Source organism: Rana temporaria, chromosome 1, assembly GCF_905171775.1.
Source record: "Rana temporaria chromosome 1, aRanTem1.1, whole genome shotgun sequence".
Lineage (NCBI taxonomy): Eukaryota > Metazoa > Chordata > Amphibia > Anura > Ranidae > Rana > Rana temporaria.
The window spans coordinates 251483421-251508141 of record NC_053489.1 but is presented as its reverse complement, the minus strand read 5'-3'; the positions used below and the strand labels follow the sequence as shown (position 1 = coordinate 251508141).

General features: G+C 44.7%; 1 gene segment (V, D, J or C); it reads right to left on the bottom strand.

Moving 5' to 3' along the window:
* Nucleotides 1-341: 341 nt before the first annotated feature.
* Nucleotides 342-943, bottom strand: LOC120940723. The segment is given in 2 exon segments: nt 342-682; nt 767-943. Coding segments are annotated over 2 exon segments (369 nt in total).
* Between the last annotated feature and the right edge of the window lie 23778 nt (nt 944-24721).

Here is a 24721-nt window from a genome sequence, read left to right as displayed (position 1 = left end):
TCGTTCACTGCATTGTTTCTACAACTACACCCCTAGACAACACCAAGGTAACTTAATATGCCGATCCCAACATCAAATCAGCGGCTCCTGTGGGGGTAGCGCTACTTAAGTATGAAACCACTTTCATTAGACTCACTCGGAACATGAGCACAAAGAATGAAATCCCTAGAAGTAAATATGTTGTTGTTCTTTTCCTGAAGGGTAAATGAGTGATCTAGAGGAACACCTTTATTCAATGGAAAATGTAATGCTCTGTAATGTGTGCCTTGATGTGATATAGTGAAATCAGTGAGGATATTCTGCAGCCAGCTGGTAGGAGGAAAGCATTACATCTGGATGTTTTTGTATGACAGATGTCATCCTTGGATCGCTGTGTCTCTAGCACAGTAATATGTGGCCGTGTCTTCCACTTTCAGATTGTCTATTTGTAGATATGATGTGGTTATGGACGCATCAGTAGTTATTGTGAATCTTCCCTGATATGCAGAGGAATATTTTACATTTCCATTATCAGTAGGATGAACCCTCCCAATCCATGTCAGTCCTTTCCCTGGAACCTGTTGAACCCAGCTTATATAGTAGCCCGTATACGAATACCCAGATCCAGCACAAGACATCTTCATACTCTCTCCAGGCTTTTTTATCTCTGAGGAGGGCTGAGTAAGTGTTTGTGACATGACCCCTGTAACCAAGAATAAAAATATGATAAGAAATAAGATGATCCCATCAGAATGGTTTACTGCTTGTTTCTGTATTCCAGACTTACCAATAAATGAGGACAGACACAAAAGACAACAGGATAGAAACATGATGTCTTATTGGCTTTAGATGTTCTGAGTGTTCTGAGAGGACACCAAGATCTCAGTAGAACATCCCAGCCGGTCAGTTCAGCTTTTCTACCCGGCAGATGAGACAGGAAGCAGAGATGGGATTTGCATGAGGGGAAGAAGACTATAAAAGGCTGAACATTCTCTTCTACCTACAATGAGGTGTATGGCATGGATCTCAACTGTCCCTTGTGTGGGACCAAATCCTTCTGTCTCTCTTTGTTCAGTTATATTATTTGTGTTCTGATGTATAGATCTCTATAAAAAAATTAAATAAAATAACAATGAAAAGTTATTTAAAGCACCACACATTTTCTCCATTTTAGAAAGTTGAGAGATGTGTGTAAAGATCTAGAAATAAACTAATTTAGACAGTTTAAAAATGTATGGTAAAATGTGACAAAAATATCCATCAGTCTTATATCTCTGGGATGAGATTCTTGATTGATTGATTTTGCTGATCTCTTCAGCTGTTGCAGCCATAACGGTCTGTTCAGTGAAATCTTACTTATGGAGGGGCAGAATTCTTGCCTGGGTATTATACCTCTGATGTAATAAATGGACCTTGTGCTATGGATGGGTGATAATGTGTTTTTTTTTTTTAAAGAATATATGAAACTTGGTAAGCTGCTATGCTCAAAGTGTAGGCGATGCTAACTTAAATAACAGTGAATAGTGGTAGGGGGCACTAGTGCATTAGTTAATAGACTAAATCATACAATCAGGTTAAATAAAGTGCTCAGTGAAAAAGAATATTACATTCCATATGCAACAATAAACATACGTTAATATATTCATTTAAAAGTCCATACATTCTTCTGTGATAAATTCCTGTGGTAAATTTCTAAAACTTGCCACCATCACCCTAAACAGATACGAGAAGTTACACCCGATGTGTGTGGTAAGAATTCCTACTCACTGGAAGAATATGACCTCTTTAACTAAAAAAAGGTCAAAATAAGCTTTGTTTGTGGGTCTTTGCACTCGCTTCTGTGATCACTGGGGATGAACCAGGGTAGCTTTCCAAATAACAGCTTTCTCTCCACAGAGATAACCCATTACAAAGAAGACATAGAAAGTGCCATAGTGTAAAACCATTTATTTAAAAAAACAGCACATTAAAAGCCAACTGGCTGCTTACATTAAGAAGTGTCCACTCCCAGCACTAGGAATACTTGCAAAAACTTGGGCAGGGATTGCATGCCGCTCCAAAGCCTCGAGCCGGCGTGCATTCCACCGCCGAGAAACAGAAAACCAGAAGTTCGGGACCCGGACGTGACTGGAAGGCGCCTCGACGTATGCTTCGTCTTACGACGTCGCTTCCTGGGGAAGTTTTGGAAATTTTCCACAGGAATTTATCACAGAAGAATTTATGGACTTTTAAATGAATATATTTACTTATGTTTATTGTTGTATAAGGAATGTTCTTCATCTAACTTGATTGTATGATTATATGGTTTAGTCTATTAACTAACGAGCTAGTGCCCCCTACCATTATACCCCTGATGGCTGCTGCTGTCAGAAATGAACCCTCTGACTCATTGTTTATCAACACCATTTAGATGGGAAATAGAGAGAATAAAAGTAACATTGTAGCTATTCTGTTTTATTTATCTGCAGATCAAAGGGACTAGCTTTATTCTGCAGATGATATCAGTTAACCACTTGCCAACCGGGCCATAGCCGAATGACGGCTACAGCGCAGTCGGCTAATTCTGGGAGAGCGTACAATGACGTCCATCCATAATTGCGCTTCCCGTGCGCCCCCTGGGGCGCACACCCGGGAATTTACATGACCATGAGGTCTTCTGGAACCGGCGCATCATGGATCGGGGTAAAGGACCAATGACAGGGGTCCTTTACTACATGATCACTTGTCAACAAACCGGAGCAGGTCCGGTTCAGCTCCTCTCCACGCACCGATCAGTACAGGTGTATGAGGAGAGGAGGGGTCGGTGGGATCTGAAGTGCCCACAGCACTGATATGTGCCTTTCCTTGGCTCATCCATGCCTTAAATATGCTCATACATGCGCATCCATGGCTCATCCATGCCACATCAGTGTCACATCAGTACTCATTCATATGGGTACACTGTAGCAGGACAAAATGTGAGAGCACTGAAAGCTGAAAATTGGTCTGGTTAGGAAGAGGGTTTGAGTGCCCAGTGGGCAAGTGGTTAATGTAAATAGTGTTGCTCACGAATATTCGCATTGCGAATATTCGACTCGAATATAGCATATTCGAGAAATCGCGCTATATTTCGAAATTCGCGGTGAATATTCGCAATTCCGAATATTCGATTTTTTACAATTTTTTTTTTTAATCAGATCACATCCTAGATATCTCCATCGACGTCTAAAAGCATTGCTGGTATCATTAGAGACCCTGGGCCGAGTAGCTGAAGCGTTCATTGAATTTTCCAGAAAGATCGCAATGCGATTATTCGGCAAACGCAATATCGCGCGATTATTTTCCTCGCCCCGATCTTCCGCATCAGAGCGATTTTTACAGTTTCATTTTTAAAACAGATCACATCCTAGTGATCTCCATAGACGTCTGAAAGCATTGCTGGTATGATTAGAGCCATTGGGCCGAGTAGCTGAAGCGATCATTTTATATTGCCGAATATTCGCAATGCGAATATTCGGCAATAGGAATATTGCGCGATTATTTGCTCCGCCCTTTTGCATCAGAGCCAATCAGAGTTCTCCTTCCACACTCGTCACAGGTTAGCAACCAATAGGAACCTGCCTGCATGGACATTATATAAGCTCACTCCCAGCACCATTTCATTGCAGATTCAGAAGCTGGCTATAGAGTGTGGAGGCTGTTTCTGTGTTCCTGGTTTCCTGTGTCTTTGTTCTTGATTGATTTAGATCATCACCAGCATTGCTATTTAGTGATTCCAGTGGATCTTTTCCAGTATATCAACTGCTTTTTTCAAAGCAATAGACCCAAGAGCTTTTTTCAAAGCTACGTTTTGTGCTGTTTTGTGCTGTTTTTTTCATTTGTGTTACTGTTTGATCCTGCAATCCTCCCTGTTCAGTTATATTTGCAAGAGATTTCAGAACACATTTTGCTGAGCTTTATAAAAGAGCTTTTCTAAAAGCTAAGTTTTGTTCATCTTGTGTTACTGTTAGATCTTGCAGGTTCGCTGTTCAGTGATATTTGATAGGCATCTCAGTTCAAATTTTGTTTAGTTTTCCCTAAAGAGCTTTTATAAAAGCTAAGTTTTGTGTTCAGTTTAGTTAAATTTTGTGTAGTAAGTGTACACACTGTTAGTGTACATTTATTTCATCTAGCTTAGCTTAGTGTGTGTTTAGTGTCTGTGTTTTGTGTTTAAAAAAAAAAAAAAAAAAAAAAGTTAGTGTTTGTTTAGTGCTTTTTTTTTTTTCTTTAATTTTGTAGTCCTTGTCTGGTGTACTACTTTTCTTATAGTTTAGTAGCTGTCTGTGTACGTCTTTGTCTGCGTGCCTGTCTTGTAAAAAAAACACAAAAACACATTTTGTTCACATTTTCCCCCCCCAATAAAGTTTACCCCCCCCACACACATATCAGCAATAATGAGCGGCATCCGTGGCCGTGGCAGCAGGGGTAGGGGAGTTACTCCCAGTGCTGGATCGCTGCCAGCACGGGGTACCTCTCGTGCCCCTACTAGTGGTAGAGGATCGGGTGCAAGGGGAGTACGCCTGATCCGGGAGTTCTTCCCATCGGGCAGCCGCCCGATATTGCCATCTCAGGCTCAAGTAGTGGTGGACTACATGGGGCACAGCAGTGCCACTGAGTCGTCGGTCCCGACTCACAGTAGTACCACCATTACACCGTTGCCTGTACTACCCCCCCCCAGCCCCCAAGAGTCCAGCATCTTACTGTTCGACAGCGACAGTGATAGGGATCTCTTGGGGGAGGCCATGCATCAGGCAGACCTCCAGCTCTGTCCTGATGGTCAGGACCTTTTTGAAGGGATGGATGAGGAGGATGGGATACCTGCTGGCAGTATCCCAGAGACATCCCTTCAAACTGGTGCTGCTGTTTTGGTGCAGGAAACAGCAGCACCTAGTCAGACCCAGGCGTGGGTGAGGGGACAGCGGAGCCAGGCTAGAGGCTCCATGTCACGTGGTTCCCTCAGACCAACACATCTCAGCCCTTGGTCTGACATCTCTGGGGGCGAAGAGGGTGACCCATCATGGTTGCCATCTGACGCGTCGGCTCACTACGTCAGTGACGACGGGGAAGGTAGGCACCCTGGTGAAACGGTGCGCCAGGTCACCACCAGGGAGACCATCGTCAGGGTCTCCACTGGTGATGGCAGCAGGAGGTGTCAGGAGGAGGAGCAGCAGCAGCAGCAGCAGCAGCAGGCAGCTCCACCTGTGCGCACCGAATCCCAGCAGGTGCAAGTAAGCGTCACCCCATCTGACAGGAGGGCGGTGCTGAAGTCACCTGTCTGGAATTTCTTTACCCTGGTGGCAGACAACCCTACCGTGGCCATCTGCCGGATTTGTAAAGTGAGGGTGAAGAGAGGGAAGTGTTTGGCTCGGGTGGGTACCACAGCCCTGAACCAGCACCTGAGGATAAACCACTGGGCGTTGTATGACGAGATGAAGCGTGGTGGTGGTAGCAGCGCCACCACCACAAGTGAGCAGGGTACAGCAGCCCCTGCCACATCTTCATCTGTTTCCAGCAGGTCATGCCCCCCCGCTCCCTCTAGTAGAGGTACTGGTACCGGCAGCCAGACCTCTACTTCCACAGCACCCTCCACGTCTGTGTCCCGCACTGCCGTCCGGCGCCAGGCGTCGATTTCAGACGCCTTTGACCGCACCACTCCCTTCCCCCCTGGAGACCGACGTGTGCGTTCCCTCAATGGGCTCCTGGCAAGGGTTATTGCCCAACATCTGCTGCCCTTCAACATAGTTGACAGCAACCCCTTCAGGCAGATGTTGGAGCAGGCCCAACCCCAATGGCGTGTCCCCAGCCGCCATTTCTTTGCCAGGACTGGTGTCCCTGCCCTACACCAGCACATTGTGCAGAATGTAACCCTGTCGCTGGATCACGCTGTCAGCGACAGGGTTCATCTGACAATGGATGGCTGGACCAGCAGGCATGGGCAGGGACGCTACATCAGCTTCACGGCCCATTGGGTTTCCCTCCGAGGCGTCGGTGAGGGATCGTCGGCAACCGATCTTGTGGTGCCGCCCCGGGGTGTCCAGGGGAGAACTGCTGGTCTCCCTCAAGCCACTGTCTCCGCAGCTGCTGAGCCTCCCAGCAAGCGCCCCCGTAGCTACTCAAGTGTGGGGCACGTGCGCTGTCAGGCCGTGCTCCAGCTTGTTAGTTTAGGGGACCGGAGACACACTGCAGAAGAAGTGCTGAAAGCACTTCAAGCTCAGGTCCAGAAGTGGCTGACACCCCGAAGGCTCCAGCCAGGTATGGTTGTCTGTGATAACGGCAGCAACCTACTCGCCGCCCTCCATGCTGGCAGTCTGACGCACGTGCCCTGTCTGGCACATGTCCTCAACCTGGTGGTGCAGAAGTTCCTGCGCACTTATCCAGGGTTGAGTGACATTGTGGCAAAGGCGCGTAGGATTGCCAGCCACTTCAGGCGCTCCCCAACCGCTACCGCGTCCCTGTCCAAATTGCAGCGGAAGTACAATCTGCCCCTTCACAGGCTGATTGTGGACAGTGTGACGCGGTGGAACTCCACCCTCCACATGCTGAAGAGGTTGTGGGAGCAGCAAAGGGCGGTGAGGGAGTACCTGATGGAACTAGGCACTCAGAGGGCTTCACCACAACTCCCTTTCATCGCCTGTGCGCAGTGGGGGCAGATAAACCAGGTCTGCCAAGTGTTGTCCTCCTTCGAGCAGGCGACCAAGATGGTCAGCAGTGAGCAAATTGGCCTCAATAGCGTGCTGCCAATACTGTTCATGCTGGAGAGGACACTAGATCGCCTGCTCGAGGCTGGGGAGAGTGCCTTGGTGGAGCAGGAGGAGTCAGCAATGCTCCACCGAGACCAGGGCCAGGACCAGGAGGAGGAGGAGGAGGAGGAGGATGATGATGAAGAGGAGGAGGAGGTGGTTGCTGGTGTCGTCCCGGAGTCAGGGCCTGGTCAGGAGGGAGAGCCGGTGTTGGGGGCACCGATAGTCCGGGGGTTGGGCATGTCTGAGTTTGACCAGCAGCGCCTCAGGGATGAAGAGTCGCACCTCATTCACCTGGCCAGCATTGAGGAGTCACAGCGGGCTGTGCTCTTCCCCATGGCTGCCCACATGCTGAGATGCCTCAGGAGGGACCCCCGGGTTAAGACCATCAAGACGAGGGATGATTTCTGGATGGCCACCCTTTTGGATCCCAGGTGCAAGGGGAAACTGGAGCAGTTCATCCCAGCCAGCCGGAGGCAGCACCGGATGGAGGAACTGCAGGCAGCCATTGTCAGACGGTTGGAGCAGGCAACTCCCCGGCCTCCAGTTGTCCCCCCTCATCTCACCCAGCAGGTGGCTGCACCCAGCTGCAGCCGAGCAGGGGACCTAATGGAAGAGATGAGGATGTTCTTCCAAACCGAGCGACCCAGTACCACCACCAGCAGCAGCAGCAGCAGTCACCACCAGCGGCTGGCCCACATGGTGGCAGACTACATGGCGTCCGTCGGTGCTTCTGACAGTATGAGCACCGACGACCCCATGGAGTACTGGGTTGCCAGATTGGACACCTGCCGCGAGCTCGCTCAGTATGCGCTGGAGTTATTGTCTTGCCCCCCCTCCAGCGTACTATCTGAGCGGACATTCAGCGCGGCAGGTGGGGTGGTCACGGACAAGAGGACCCGTCTGTCCACAGACTCCGTGGACAGACTCACATTCATAAAGATGAATGAGTCCTGGATCGGCGGTGACTTTCTGGCACCCGTCGTCGGTTCAGGGCGCTGAAGGGTCCCTTGCCATGCATTCCCTGATGAAGCCCCGGACCTGATGTATTTACAGTGCTGAATATAACTATTTCAACATCAGAGAAAATCAATGTTAATATTTGGTACAGTAGGCTTTCTTTGCAATTACAGCGGTCAAACATTTCTTGTAGTTTTACACCAGCTTTGCACACACTGGAGGAGGGATTTTGGCCCACTCCTCCACACAGATCTTCTCTACATCAGTCATGTTTCTGGGCTATCGCTGAGAAACACGGAGTTTGAGCTCCCTCCAAAGATTCTCTATTGGGTTTAGGTCTGGAGACTGGCTAGGCCACGCCAGAACCTTGATATGCTCCTTACAGAGCCAATCCTTGGTTATCCTGGCTGTGTGCTTTGGGTCATTCTCATGTTGGAAGACCCAGCCTCGACCCATCTTCAAAGCTCTAACTCAGGGAAGGAGGTTGTTGCCCAAAATCTTGCAATACATGGCCCCGGTCATCCTCTCCTTAATACAGTGCAGTCACCCTGTCCCATGTGCAGAAAAACACCACCAAAGCATGATGCTACCACCCCCATGCTTCACATTAGGGATGGCGTTCTTGGCATGGTACTCATCATTATTCTTCCTCCGAACACGGTTAGTGAAATTATGATCAAAAAATTATATTATAGTCTCATCTGACCACATGATTTTCTCCCATGACTCCTTTGGATCAGTCAAGACAATTATGTCAGAAGTTATTTCACACCCTATATACTCTTATTAAGACTGCTGTACATCATGGCAACTCCTGCCCATGTGATATGACTCTGTATCAACTACTACTGTTAATACTACTACTGCTGCTTCAGCTGCTGCTGCCGCCCAGTCAATACACCTATGTCAGCAGTTGTTTAACACTCTATATACTCTTATTAAGACTGCTGTACTTCATGGCAACTCCTGCCCATGTGATATGACTCTGTATCAACTACTACTGTTAATACTACTACTGCTGCTTCAGCTGCTGCTGCCGCCCAGTCAATACACCTATGTCAGCAGTTGTTTAACACTCTATATACTCTTATTCCTACTGCTGTTCATCATGGCACCTCCTGCCCATGTGATATGACTCTGTATCAACTACTACTGTTAATACTACTGCTGCTTCTGCTGCTGCTGCCCAGTCAAGACACCTATGTCAGCAGTTATTTGACACTCTATATACTCCTATTCCTACTGCTGTTCATGATGGCACCTCCTGCCCATGTGATATGACTCTGTATCAACTACTACTGTTAATACTACTACTGCTGCTTCTGCTGCTGCTGCCGCCCAGTCAATACACCTATGTCAGCAGTTATTTCACACTCTATATACTCTTATTAAGACTGCTGTACTTCATGGCAACTCCTGCCCATGTGATATGACTCTGTATCAACTACTACTGTTAATACTACTACTGCTGCTTCTGCTGCTGCTGCCGCCCAGTCAATACACCTATGTCAGCAGTTATTTCACACTCTATATACTCTTATTAAGACTGCTGTACATCATGGCAACTCCTGCCCATGTGATATGACTCTGTATCAACTACTACTGTTAATACTACTACTGCTGCTTCAGCTGCTGCTGCCGCCCAGTCAATACACCTATGTCAGCAGTTGTTTAACACTCTATATACTCTTATTAAGACTGCTGTACTTCATGGCAACTCCTGCCCATGTGATATGACTCTGTATCAACTACTACTGTTAATACTACTACTGCTGCTTCTGCTGCTGCTGCCGCCCAGTCAATACACCTATGTCAGCAGTTGTTTAACACTCTATATACTCTTATTAAGACTGCTGTACTTCATGGCAACTCCTGCCCATGTGATATGACTCTGTATCAACTACTACTGTTAATATTACTACTGCTGCTTCAGCTGCTGCTGCCGCCCAGTCAATACACCTATGTCAGCAGTTGTTTAACACTCTATATACTCTTATTCCTACTGCTGTTCATCATGGCACCTCCTGCCCATGTGATATGACTCTGTATCAACTACTACTGTTAATACTACTGCTGCTTCTGCTGCTGCTGCCCAGTCAAGACACCTATGTCAGCAGTTATTTGACACTCTATATACTCCTATTCCTACTGCTGTTCATGATGGCACCTCCTGCCCATGTGATATGACTCTGTATCAACTACTACTGTTAATACTACTACTGCTGCTTCTGCTGCTGCTGCCGCCCAGTCAATACACCTATGTCAGCAGTTATTTCACACTCTATATACTCTTATTAAGACTGCTGTACATCATGGCAACTCCTGCCCATGTGATATGACTCTGTATCAACTACTACTGTTAATACTACTACTGCTGCTTCAGCTGCTGCTGCCGCCCAGTCAATACACCTATGTCAGCAGTTGTTTAACACTCTATATACTCTTATTAAGACTGCTGTACTTCATGGCAACTCCTGCCCATGTGATATGACTCTGTATCAACTACTACTGTTAATACTACTACTGCTGCTTCTGCTGCTGCTGCCGCCCAGTCAATACACCTATGTCAGCAGTTATTTCACACTCTATATACTCTTATTAAGACTGCTGTACATCATGGCAACTCCAGCCCATGTGATATGACTCTGTATCAACTACTACTGTTAATACTACTACTGCTGCTTCTGCTGCTGCTGCCGCCCAGTCAATACACCTATGTCAGCAGTTGTTTAACACTCTATATACTCTTATTAAGACTGCTGTACTTCATGGCAACTCCTGCCCATGTGATATGACTCTGTATCAACTACTACTGTTAATACTACTACTGCTGCTTCAGCTGCTGCTGCCGCCCAGTCAATACACCTATGTCAGCAGTTGTTTAACACTCTATATACTCTTATTCCTACTGCTGTTCATCATGGCACCTCCTGCCCATGTGATATGACTCTGTATCAACTACTACTGTTAATACTACTGCTGCTTCTGCTGCTGCTGCCCAGTCAAGACACCTATGTCAGCAGTTATTTGACACTCTATATACTCCTATTCCTACTGCTGTTCATGATGGCACCTCCTGCCCATGTGATATGACTCTGTATCAACTACTACTGTTAATACTACTGCTGCTTCTGCTGCTGCTGCCCAGTCAAGACACCTATGTCAGCAGTTATTTGACACTCTATATACTCCTATTCCTACTGCTGTTCATGATGGCACCTCCTGCCCATGTGATATGACTCTGTATCAACTACTACTGTTAATACTACTGCTGCTTCTGCTGCTGCTGCCCAGTCAAGACACCTATGTCAGCAGTTATTTGACACTCTATATACTCTTATTCCTACTGCTGTTCATCATGGCACCTCCTGCCCATGTGATATGACTCTGTATCAACTACTACTGTTAATACTACTGCTGCTGCTTCTGCTGCTGCTGCTGCCCAGTCAAGACACCTATGTCAGCAGTTATTTGACACTCTATATACTCCTATTCCTACTGCTGTTCATCATGGCACCTCCTGCCCATGTGATATGACTCTGTATCAACTACTACTGTTAATACTACTGCTGCTTCTGCTGCTGCTGCCCAGTCAAGACACCTATGTCAGCAGTTATTTGACACTCTATATACTCCTATTCCTACTGCTGTTCATCATGGCACCTCCTGTCCATGTGATATGACTCTGTATCAACTACTACTGTTAATACTACTACTGCTGCTTCTGCTGCCCAGTCAAGACACCTATGTCAGCAGTTATTTCACACCCTATATACTCTTATTAAGACTGCTGTTCATCATGGCACCTCTTGCCCGAGTGATTTGACACTGTATTGTCAATGTCTACTACTACTATTACAGCTCAGTCAAGACACCTGTGTCCCAATTTTTTGGTACACTATTGACTACTATGACCACTACTGATGCTGTAAAGTATTCCCCAAGTGTTTTTATGCTATGTATTACTATTACCACTACTGCTTGTAAATCATGCCTGTGTGATACTTAGTGGGAATGCTTTAATAAGCATTCCTAGTATGGATACCCGTAAATGTATTAATCTTAATTAGTGTGAATGCTTTAATAAACATTTCCAGTATTGATATCCGTAAATTTAGTAATCTTATTATTCCTTACGTTTTTTGGTTCTGCGTAACTTCGGCATACTTTCAGCTATTGAGACCATTCAACTCTAAAAATGTTCGTCTCTTTCAGCAAATGATGGGACTTGTTCAAGTTTTTTCCTACTTTTTACACTTTTATAAATTTTTTGCTTTTAAGACCGTTTTTTTTAACAATGAAGTCAATGAGAACATCCTTTTCCCCTTTGAATTCACATGCCCTGCCAAAAGTTTCAGCTACTTCATACTTTCACTTACAGACACTGAAAAAACTGTAAAGCGGTCACAAAATATTTAGCTATCCGGCTATGACTTTTCAGATCGTTATCGTTTACAATTTTTTGGTGAAAACGCAATTTACGTTTTGCGAATTTTTCACAAAAATGCGATAGGTTATAATGTAATCCTATGGAGGGGATTTAGAGTCTGTCATGTGACCTTAACATTCTAGATCTTTGTAATTAAAAATATCTTTACAAAAAGGGGAAACAAATTGTTCTCACGCCCACAAGATCTACTTTCATACACAATTTTTATATCAAAACGTAGCTATGCTTGTCTGGTTTATGGCAATGTGATCAAGTCTGCGATACGTATTTTAGTTTTAGTTATTGGAGCAACAGCCAGAAATTATGTCTCATAGACTCTCATGTTAAATTATCTAAAAAATGTTGCTGCAGAACTCACAAAGACGCTCTTTTCTAAATCGCAGACATGGCCACATTTTTAAGTTTATCTACATAAATTTCATATCGATGCGTTTACAAGGGCCGTGTATTTCAAACGGTGTAGTCGTTGTATCAATTGCATGTACGTTTGAGGATTTATTAAGCTTTGTTTGGAGGCTTAAATCATGTATTAGATCTGTGAATTAAAAGCGTTTGTAATGTTATTTCTTTCTATAAATCACTTTCCTGACCTCAGTGCAATATTCCTCCTCACTGACCTGGGGGGGAGGGGAAACCTATTGAGGGGGGAGGGGCGACCAGGAAGTCAGCATACGCTATACTTTGCAGATAGAGAAAGAAGCTGTGTGTCCTAAAGATAGTGTAGTGGTTATGGTGAATGTCTTTGGCAAGGGGCTCACCAATTAAGCTATTCAGCATTCCCACTCGCATTTTCCTCAGGAAATGCATTGTCTAGTTATATTATATTTTAATACTCCTGCTGCTGCCTCCATGCTGAGTAAAGCTTCATGACCTCTCTGGCACAGCGGATCCACCAACAGCCTCCGCTACAAGCTACCAGACCGGATCTAAACAGCAAGTGTAACTATAACAATGAACCTTATGTTAAACACTGTTTTGCGGCATTTATACTGCAACCATTGGGCTGTCTGCAAGAGCTCATCTGCATTCTCTCTCTTTCTTGCTCTCCCTCTCTCTCTCTTTGTATATATATATATATTGTTGCTTTTGTTATGTTCATTTTTCAACTGTTTATTTTGTGTTCGTCGTGTCTGTGTCGTGTGCTTTAGTTTGTCCTAGGTTACTGTTAAATAAAATAATAGTATAAAATGTTTTTGCTTATTATGAAGTTAAATGTGTTGATGTTGATTTGTTTGATGTTAAGTTAGATGTGTTGAAAAACCTACAAATCTATCTCAAAAAGAAATTAAACATTTCCAAAAAATAATATTTATTAATAAAAACATAATTTCAGATATAACTCTGATTGAGCTTCTGAAGGCGCTCCAGCTTCTCTATATTTTTTAATTGCTGCTGCTCCAGCAGCACATTTTGCTGAATAAGGTAGCGGATCTGGCGCTGATTTGCCTGGATCCTCTGGTGGGTTGTCTTTATGAGCGCGGTCTGCCTCCTCATCTTTCCTGATACTGTTAGGATATAATAAAAAAAAAATTTGGATTTAAAATAACGTTACCAAATAAATAAAAATTTTTTTTTGCTTATTAATCAATCATTATCATGTGTATACACTTGTTATGTGTCTAACACATCCCGGGAGTGCAGAATTATTAGGCAAATGAGTATTTGGACCACATCACCCTCTTTATGCATGTTGTCTTACTCCAAGTTGTATAGGCTCGAAAGCCTACTACAGATTAGGCATATTAGGTAATGTACAACTCTGTAATGAGAAGGTGTGTGGTCTAATGACATCAACACTCTATATCAGGTGTGCATAATTATTAGTCAATTTCCTTTTCTTTGTCAAAATGGGCCAAAAAAGGATTTGACAGACTCTGAAAAGTCCAAAATAGAGAGATATCTAGCAGAGGGATGCAGCACTCTTAAAGTTGCAAAGCTTCTGAAGCGTGATCATCAAACAAAAGAAGCGTGTGGAAAAACAAAGGTGCAAAATAACTGCCCATGAACTGAGAAAAGTTAAGCGTGCAGCTGCCAAGATGCCACTTGCCACAAGATTGGCCATATTTCAGAGCTGCAACATCACTGGGGTGCCCAAAAGCACAAGGTGTGCAATACCCAGAGACATGGCCAAGGTAAGAAAGGCTGAAAGACGATGACCACTGAACAAGACACACAAGCTGCAACGTCAAGACTGTGCCAATAAATATCTCAAGAAAGATTTTTCTAAGGTTTTATGGACTGCTGAAATGAGAGTGAGTCTTGATGGGCCAGATGGAAGAGCCCGTGGCTGGATTGGTAAAGTGCAGGGAGCTCCAGTCCGACTCAGACGCCAGCAAGGTGGTGGTGGAGTACTGGTTTGGGCTGGTATCATCAAAGATGAGCTTGTGGGGCCTTTTCGGATTGAGGATGGAGTCAAGCTCAATTCCCAGTCCTACTGCCAGATTATGGAAGAGACCTTCTTCAAGCAGTGGTACAGGAAAAAGTCACCATCCTTCAAGAAAAACATGATTTTCATGCAGGACAATGCTCCATCACACGTGTCAAAGTACTCCACAGCGTGGCTGGCAAGAAAGGGTATTAAATAAAAAAAAGTAATGACATGGCCTCCTTGTTCACCTGATCTGAACCCCATTGAGAACCTGTGGTCCATCATCAAATGTGGGATTTACAAGGAGGGAAAACAGTACACCTCTCTGAACAGTGTCTGGGAGGCTGTGGTTGCTGCTGCACGCAATGTTGATGGTGAACAGATCAAAACACTGACAGAATCCATGGATGTCAGGCTTTCGAGTGTCCTTGCAAAGAAAGGTGGCTATATTGGTCACTGATTTGTTTTAGTTTTGTTTTTAAATGTCAGAAATGTGTATTTGTGAATGTTGAGATGTTATATTGGTTTCACTTTTAAAAATAAATCATTGAAATGGGTATATATTTATTTTTTGGTTAAGTTGCCTAAAAATTCTGCACAGTAATAGTAGTCACCTGCACACACAGATATCCCCCGAAAATAACTAACACTAAAAACAAACTAAAAAATACTTCCAAAAAAATTCAGCTTTGATATTAATGAGTTTTTGGGGTTCATTGAGAACATGGTTGTTGTTCAATAATAAAATGAATCCTCAAAAATACAACTTGCCTAATAATTATGCACTACCTGTATACTTCTAGCATCAATACCATATTATGGTTCTACAATCTGACAGGTGCGCTTTATATGTTGTCCATTTTTATATCTACATTTTATTGTTGAAATGTTATTAATCATTGTGCACATATTTACCTTCCTGAACGAGGCTCACAGGACCGCTCTCTTCCTCCTGCTCTTCTGCTTGAGAAGTTGGGGTGGTGGGGGGGGGAAGCTCCTCAGCTTGCTCCTCAGCAGGAGCTGGGGTTGGGGAGTGGGAGGGCCCTGGCTGCTCCTCTTCATCCATCTCCTCCTCTGCCGCATCCTCCTCTGCCGCATCCTCCTCCTCCTCCTCATCGGCCTGGCGCCTTCTGCGCTTGGCGCGGATAACTGGCATTGGAGCTCCTATAATAACACAATGTTCATATATTATAAAAATGTTTTCTAATGACGTATGCAAATTCTGTGTACTCTGCTGTATTGTATATGAATACAAATTGATTTATATAGACAGTTAACCAATGGGACAATGTTATATTAAAGGGTCTTGTGGGCACTACAGGGGACTGAGCGTGAGCTGGGATGCAACCATGTTAAAATGAGCTGTTTTTGTCTCCTTTGTTTTGTTCAGACCATCTCATGTTAAAAAAAGGGCCTGATGGAGCACACGGGATTACTATAACAACCCCACTCCTAACACAGGAATTTAGTGGTAATCTATATATATAAAACTCAACGTGTGTGTGTGCATAAATGTATGTATGTATGTATGTATGTATGTATGTATGTTCCAGCATCACGTACAAACGGCTAAAGATATTTATATGAAACTTGGCACACAGGTTACTTATATGTCAGCCACAAACATAGGATAGGTGGTTTAAACCTTACCCACCCCCACTTGCCATGGTCGGGGTTTTTCTTTAAAGTCCCATGCAAAGCAATGGGAAAATTATGTTCCCACATAACTTCTGTGTTCCTGTCTGCTGTCCCATGTCTTTTTTCAACAGTACTATGAATACCTTGGCCGGTGGTGATATATGTTAGCACAACATGGCATCTTGGTTAACAACATCTGACCTTACATGAATTACATATGACCTTACATAACTGTCACCAAAGGAGCTGCGGTGGCTCCACACGATTGCCACTGCACTGACAAGTGATTCACCTCTGCAGCTAGGGGTTCGGATCCCGCTCTCGGCTACCTGTGAATTGAGTTTGGTGGTCTCAGCCCCGCCCCTGGTGGGTGTGCTATGCGAGGTTGGGTTGGGAGGACCCCCTCACACCCGCCATTGCCAACCGGGGCATGGAGAAAGGTGGCAGATTGCCTCTGGGGGAGGCCTCCCAACTCCTGCAGGCCGGCTCCTCTCTCTTTCGAGTTCACGCACAAAATACACTTTTTAAAAAAAAAACATAACTGTCAACAATAACTTACCTGGATGATATTTAGCCCGAAGACGTCTGACCTGAACCATTTGGCGCCTCTTCAGGTCAGACCACTTCTTAACAATTGCCTTGTGGTCATGTTGGCCGCCAAAGTCAGCGATTAGGGCGCTGACCACAGCCCTTTTCTCTGGCTGCCTCCGCAGCTCATCGTATCCTGTTTCCAGGAACTTCTGCAAGATGAAGAACAAAGTATATTGTAATACTTCTGTTGACAGCCTTATGGATATATGACGTAAATGTATGCTATTCAACAATTGGAAGCATTCTCGCCTTATTAATCAATGACAGGGGTAACATGAAAGATTTTATATCCTGCCATTTCGGTCGCCACCTTTTTTGCATAAATATAGCAGCCATTATCATTTGCATAATTATGAATATATTATTAACAACACAGGATACACGTATAGGGGAGATATGCGTTGCTAACTCTTTTCCCTGTCAGGAGCCTAACGCCCCGGGGGGTCAGAGACGGGACCTTTTTCGGAGGACCACTGACGTATGTACCCGTCGCAGTTTTTTGTGATGTCACTCTTTAGGTGTGTGCACATTTTTCACTGCATCCGGGTGGAGTTTTTGGGTTGTGTTTTGCACGCCACAGGCTTTTCAACAGGAAAAAAACAGCTGGAGGCAGAATGGTTGCAAAACACTACGTGTTTGTTACTTAACTCTGGGTTTCAAGACCAGTCCACCTCCAGCTGTTGCAAAACTACTACTCCCATCAGCCACGGTCTGTCAGTGCATGCTAAGAATTTTACTTTTGCTGCATCTAGGGTGCCACAGTTTAGAGACCCGTGCATAAAGGCCTGAAAAATGGGGGCCTGCAGAACTTACAATACTAGAAGTGCCAGCATTCCCAGGCATGCTGGAAGTTGTAGTTCTGCAACATCTAAAGGGCAATATGTATTCGAACGTCCTTGGGCCTTGAGGACACTGAAGTCAGGACGTTCGCATACGTCCTATGTCCAAAAAATTTTTAAATTCATTATGCTAAATAACAAGGAAAAGTGCCTAAATACACATTTGCCAACCAGGGTGTCTGCAGCTGTCCAGGCATGCTGGGACTTGTAGTTTTGTAAAAGCAGGAGACACATTTTTTGTGAAATACTAATATATGATCATATATACTAACTTTTAAACTAGACTAAAATGCTGGGCTGGGCTGGGACTTGTAGTTTTGTAAAAGCAGGAGACACATTTTTGGTTAAATACTAATATCTGATCATATATACTAACTTTTAAACTAGACTTAAATGCAGTTGAAGATGATGAAATAACAGTGGTCAAAATACTTACACAAATCAGCAACTTTTCCTCAGACTTAGTGAAATTGCTTCCAACCATGTTGCTGTGTGATTGCGCTGCGATCATAAGTTGGAAACTGGCAAGGCTCCAGGAAATGGTCGCGTGTTGTTCGCGTGTTGATTGCGCTGCTTGGACCGAGATGGGTCCATATGGCTTCGGCTGTATGGACCACAGTAACTCTTTTCCCTGTCAGGAGCCTAGGAGCCTAACGCCCCGGGGGGTCAGAGACGGGACCTTTTCGGAGGACCACTGACGTATGCAACCGTCGCAGTTTTTTGTGATGTCACTCTTTAGGTGTGTGCAAATTTTTCCTTGCACCGGGTGGAGTTTTTGGGTTGTGTTTTGCACGCCACAGGCTTTTCAACAGAAAATAACCAGCTGGAGGCAGAATGGTTGCAAAACACTACGGGTTTGTTACCTAACTCTGGGTTTCAAGACCAGTCCACCTCCAGCTGTTGCAAAACTACTACTCCCATCAGCCACGGTCTGTCAGTGCATGCTAAGAATTTTACTTTTGCTGCATCTAGGGTGCCACAGTTTAGAGACCCGTGCATAAAGGCCTGAAAAATGGGGGCCTGCAGAACTTACAATACTAGAAGTGCCAGCATTCCCAGGCATGCTGGAAGTTGTAGTTCTGCAACATCTAAAGGGCAATATGTATTCGAACGTCCTTGGGCCTTGAGGACACTGAAGTCAGGACATTCGCATACGTCCTATGTCCAAAAATTTTTTAAATTCATTATGCTAAATAACAAGGAAAAGTGCCTAAATACACATTTGCCAACCAGGGTGTCTGCAGCTGTCCAGGCATGCTGGGACTTGTAGTTTTGTAAAAGCAGGAGACACATTTTTTGTGAAATACTAATATATGATCATATATACTAACTTTTAAACTAGACTAAAATGCTGGGCTGGGCTGGGACTTGTAGTTTTGTAAAAGCAGGAGACACATTTTTGGTTAAATACTAATATCTGATCATATATACTAACTTTTAAACTAGACTTAAATGCAGTTGAAGATGATGAAATAACAGTGGTCAAAATACTTACACAAATCAGCAACTTTTCCTCAGACTTAGTGAAATTGCTTCCAACCATGTTGCTGTAATATTGCGCTGCGATCATAAGTTGGAAACTGGCAAGGCTCCAGGAAATGGTCGCGTGTTGTTCGCGCAATTGCGCATGCGCGATCGAAAAATCGCAATCGCAATATGTATTTCGGTTAAAATATCATACATATTCGATTTCAGAGTGCTGCTACAGCAGTTTTCGAAATATCTGCAATCAATTTCGCATTCGCATGTTGCGATATTTCGATAAAATATCAGGAATATTCTGAGCCAATCAGAGCGCTCCTCCAGCATATCTCGAAATTGCGCAATAAATATCGCATTCGCATGTTGCGATATTTCGATAAAATATCACGAATATTCTAAGCCAATCAGAGAACTCCTCAAGCATATCTCGAAATTCCGCAATAAATATCGCATTCGCATGTTGCGATATTTCGATAAAATATCACGAATATTCTGAGCCAATCAGAGAACTCCTCAAGCATATCTCGAAATTCCGCAATAAATATCGCATTCGCATGTTGCGATATTTCGATAAAATATCACGAATATTCTAAGCCAATCAGAGCGCTCCTCCAGCATATCTCGAAATTCCGCAATAAATATCGCATTCGCATGTTGCGATATTTCGATAAAATATCACGAATATTCTAAGCCAATCAGAGCGCTCCTACCGTAGTTATTAAAAAAATCGCAATTATTTTCGCATTCGCAATAGCGAAAAATCGCAATCAATTAATTTCGATAAAATATCACGAATATTCGAATTTAGCGAATATATCTCGAATATTCGAATATATATTCGAGATATATCGCGAAATCGAATATGGCATATTCTGCTCAACACTAAATGTAAACTGACAAGCAAAGATTTATATATATATATATATATATATATATATATATATATATATATATATATATATATATTATACATACATATATTGTCTATCTAACCCCTTATTAATTATTATCTTACCCTAATAAGCTCTAATTAACGTCTTCCCCTTTCCACTTCAACTATTATTTTACTGCTGCTTTTTCATTTCTATTTTATTAACCAATCATTAAAAACAATTGTGTTTGTTTTTATTTGTTTTAATTCTTAGCATCACAAAAAAAGCACAAAACTTTATTTAATTTATAGTTCATTATAGTTCATTTAGTATTTGTAAATAACTTTGCAATGCTTCATACCAAAATAATAATTTTAGTGTCATGTTAAGAAAAAAAATAATACAACTGATGTTGTTCATCCCTTGGGATAGCAACAAAAACAAAAAAATAAAGGGACAGCGTAATTAAAAAAAATATATATAATAATAATGAAAAAAATTAAAGCGCTCCCGTTCCCCTATGTGACACACAAATACATAAGCCCTCATAGGCACTGCATGCATATATAAACAGGAATGTTACCACACATGTAAGATGTCACCAAAGACATCAGAGCAAGAGAAATAATTGGACCACTAAGTAGAGTTGAGCGGACACCTGGATGTTCGGGTTCCGAACTCCGAACCCCATTGTAGTCAATGCAACACGTACTTTTAGAAAAAAAATGCACGGAGGTCCCCGCAAATTCAATAACCAGACCCTTTAGGTCTGGTATGGATATTAAGGGGAACCCCGCCGTCAATTAAAAAAAAAAAATAGACGTGCGGTTCCCCCTAAATATTCATAACCAGACCCTTCAGGTCTGGTATGGATATTAAGGGGAACCCCACCGTCAATTAAAAAAAAAATTATGTGCGGTTCCCCCGAAATATCCATAACCAGACCCGTTATCCGAGCACGTTGACCTGGCCGGCCGCAGAAAAGAGGGGGGACAGAGTGCGCCCCCCCTCTCCTGAACCGCACCAGGCCACATGCCCTCAACTTTGGGAGGGTGCTTTGGGGTGCCCCAAACGTTGGAGCAGGAAGCCGGGAACGAGTGGATTATCACCGCTGGAGTTTTTTTCTTTTCTTTTTATTAATAAAGGACTTTATTCTACGGTGTGTGTGTATGTTTTTTTTTTACAAGAATTTACACTTCCTTTGTGAAATGGTAGGGTACAGTGTACCCCATTACCATTTCACACAGGGGGGGGGTCAGGATCTGGGGGTCCCTTTTGCTAAAGGGGTCTTCCAGATTATGATTAGCCTCCCGCCCGCATACCCCCACAACCACCGGGCAAGGGTTGTGGGGATGAGACCCTTGTCCCCATCAACATGGGGACAAGGTGCTTTGGGGGGCACCCAATGTTTGGGGGGCTCCCAATGTTGTGGCCTGGTGCGGTTCAGGAGAGGGGGGGCGCACTCTGCCCCCCCCTCTTTTCTGCGGCCGGTCAGGTCAACGTGCTTGGATAACAGGTCTGGTTATGGATATTTAGGGGGAACCGCACGTCATTTTTTTTTTAAATTGACGGCGGGGTTCCCCTAATATCCATACCAGACCTAAAGGGTCTGGTTATTGAATTTGTGGGGACCTCCGCGCATTTATTTTCCCGAACTCCGAACCCAAACTTTTTCCAATTATTCGGGTTCGGGAAAAACCCAAAGTCCGTACCGAACCCGAACTTTACAGTTCGGGTTCGCTCAACTCTACTCCTAAGTAATTCTAAACTTGTAACCTGTAAAGGCTTTTAAAGCGTCGCCTATGGAGATTTTAAGGTACTGTGGTTTGGCACCATTCCATGGGTGTACGTAATTTTTTAAACATGTCGGCCCGGATTGACAAAGCACTTACGCCGATGTATCTCGAGATATGCCGCGTAAGTGTAAATGTGCGCCGTGCCCACAGAACTAGATACGCCTGAAAATAGGCTTCCTACGACCGACATAACTTTCCTACGCCGTCGTATCGTGGGCGCATATTTACGCTGGGCGCATTTTCCACTCCCATTGATTTTCGATGCACATATGTAAATGAGGGAGATACGTCGATTCACGAACGTAGTTGCGCCAGGTGCATAATATACGCGGTTTGCGTAAGTCGTACGTCCGGCGTAAAGTTATTCCCCATATAGGAGGCGCAACTCATGCAAAGGTATGGACCAGGGAACACAAGCCGTCGTATCTTTTGACGTTTACGTTGTACGTGAATATGACTAGGCGTAGGTTACGTTCACGTCGTAGGCAGTGATTTTTTTTTTTTTTTTTTAAATCGGAAGTGGAGTTTACATGCGACAACAATTTTATAGTCATATCTCCTTTTTTTTTTTTTTTTTAAGTGTATTTTGTGCGTGTACTCGAGAGAGGAGCCGGACTGCAGGAGTTGGGAGTAGGCAGGCCTCCCCCAGAGGCAATCTGCCACCTTTCTCCATGCCCCGGGTGGCAATGGCAGGTGTGTGAGGGGGTCCTCCCACACAGCCCGCCCTACCTGCTCCGCTTTGAAGCCCAACAGGGCAGAGGGACTCCCTATAAGGGAGTGAGAGGATTAGCCCGCTCAACCAGCCCCGTTAGTCCTTCGCCTCTCTTTTTTAGAGACCGCGTGGTCAAAGTGCGTGATGTTAACCCAATTTCGAGTGCGTGTAAGTGTGGTGGTTTTTGTGGGAGGGGGGTGGGCGTACTAAGCGCAAGCTTACCTCGCATAGCACACCCACCGGGAGCCGGGCTGAGACCACCAAACTCAATTCACATGTAGCCGAGACCGGGATCCGAACCCCTAGCTGCAGAGGTGAATGGCTTGTCAGCGCAGTGCCAATCGCGTTGAGCCACCGCAGCTCCACTCGTAGGCAGTGATTTGACGTATCTTAGGCAGTTGTTTCGACGTGATTCTGAGCATGCGCACTGGGATGCGGCCACGGGACGGTGCATGCGCCGTACGTTATTCGTATCTTTATGACGCTCAGTCCATCATTTACATGGGGTCACGCCTCATTAGCATGGCTCACTCCCACTTCCACCTACGCTGGCTTACGCCGAGGAAGCCCAGCGTATCTTTAACAGCGAGTGGGAGCGAGTGCTTTGTGAATACTGTGCTTGCCTCTGTGCGCTGCGTCGGTGTAGCGTATATTCGATACACTACGCTGGCATAAATATGCGCCAAGGTATGTGAATCCGGGCCGTCATGTTTGGTATCTGTTTACTTGGCACAACATCATCTTTTAGATTTTACCAAACAGTTGGGTAGTTTCTTTTTCTTTTGTGCATTATAATTGTGCATTTTCTCCAAATGATTTGCTTTTGAAAAACCGCTGCACAAATATTCTGTGACAAGAAAATATGCAACACCCACCACTTTATTTTCTGGGGCATCTGCCTAAAAAAACAGTATATACATACAATGTTGTGGGGTTCTAAGTAGTATTATAGCACAAAAAAAATCTGTTTTTTTACATGTAGGAGAGAAATGTCAGAATGTGCCAGACTGTAGGTAGTTACCTTACAAGTGTAGCGCCCTGCTTCCAATGATTGGGGCGCTATTATAAATTTAGGGGTGTCTGATTACTAATTCCATTAAAATTAGCCTCTGTTCAGGCTATGGTTGTGCTTGATAGAAGTTTTCCCCTGTTGCCTGTAGGTGACGTTACCACCTCAGGCCCATGTTGGAACTCAAGCGAACCATGGTGTGTTAAGTGACTCTTCACGGCAGCAGCCCAGAGGGAGTGGTGCCCCGTTGTGCATGCTGAGAAGGGGTACTTAAGGGGCAGACACCATTTTTCGGAGTACTTCGCCTCGTGGCCCTCCTGGTCAGGGCTGGACTGGGAGAAAAATTTGGCCCTGGACTTCATCCAGACCGGCCCACTTTAATTCAATAAAATGCTGCCCCCACCCCCCCAAAAAATCACGCCCACCAAAAGGCCCCTACATCCATTATTGTATATCATGAGAGGGTGAGAGAGAGGGGAATGAGAGAGAGAGGAAGGGTTGAGGGAAAGGGGGTGAGAGGGGGTGGGTGAGAGAGGGGGGTGAGTGTAAGAAAAAGAGAGTGAGTGTAAAAGAGAGGGGGTGAGTGTAGGACCCCTTTTTACACTGAGGCGTTTTTTAGGCGCTTTTGGGCTAAAAATAGCGCCTGTAAAGCGACTGAAAAACGCTTCCGCTGCAGCCCCAGTGTGAAAGCCTGAGTGCTTTTACACTGGGGCGCTGCCGGGGCATTAGAAAAAGTCCTCCAAGCAGCATCTCTGTTTTAAAAAAACGGCCCACTGAGCCATCGGCCCACCGGGAAACTCCCTGTAGTCCCTATGGCCAGTCCATCCCTGCTCCTGGTGCGAGGCACGTGTGTGTAATTCCAGCCCTGGGACCACGTTGGTTCGAGGCTGCATCTCTATCGGGTAGGCCCAGCTATGCTGGCTGGGGCCTATGATTCTAAAGGGGATCCCAAGCTGTCCATCCAAGTGGGGGAAGCTGTTTAACGAAGGAGCAAAGCAAGCTAATGTCTCTGGATAGGCCTGGTGATTTTGTTAAATCAAATACTCTATTTGTCTTACAGTCCGCCGGATTGGCTTAAAGGCTCTTTTGATGTAAGGCAGGAAGTTCGGGACTTAAATCCTGTGGCAGAGGATCCCTGACTATCCATCTTTCGTCCTCAGATGGTCTGTGGCAGAGACTGTTCTCATACTGTCCGTGCATCATTCCGGCTGCTAGGCCATGTGAGAGGGGTCTATCCGGGTGAGTGGGGAATACTGGAACTTTAGAT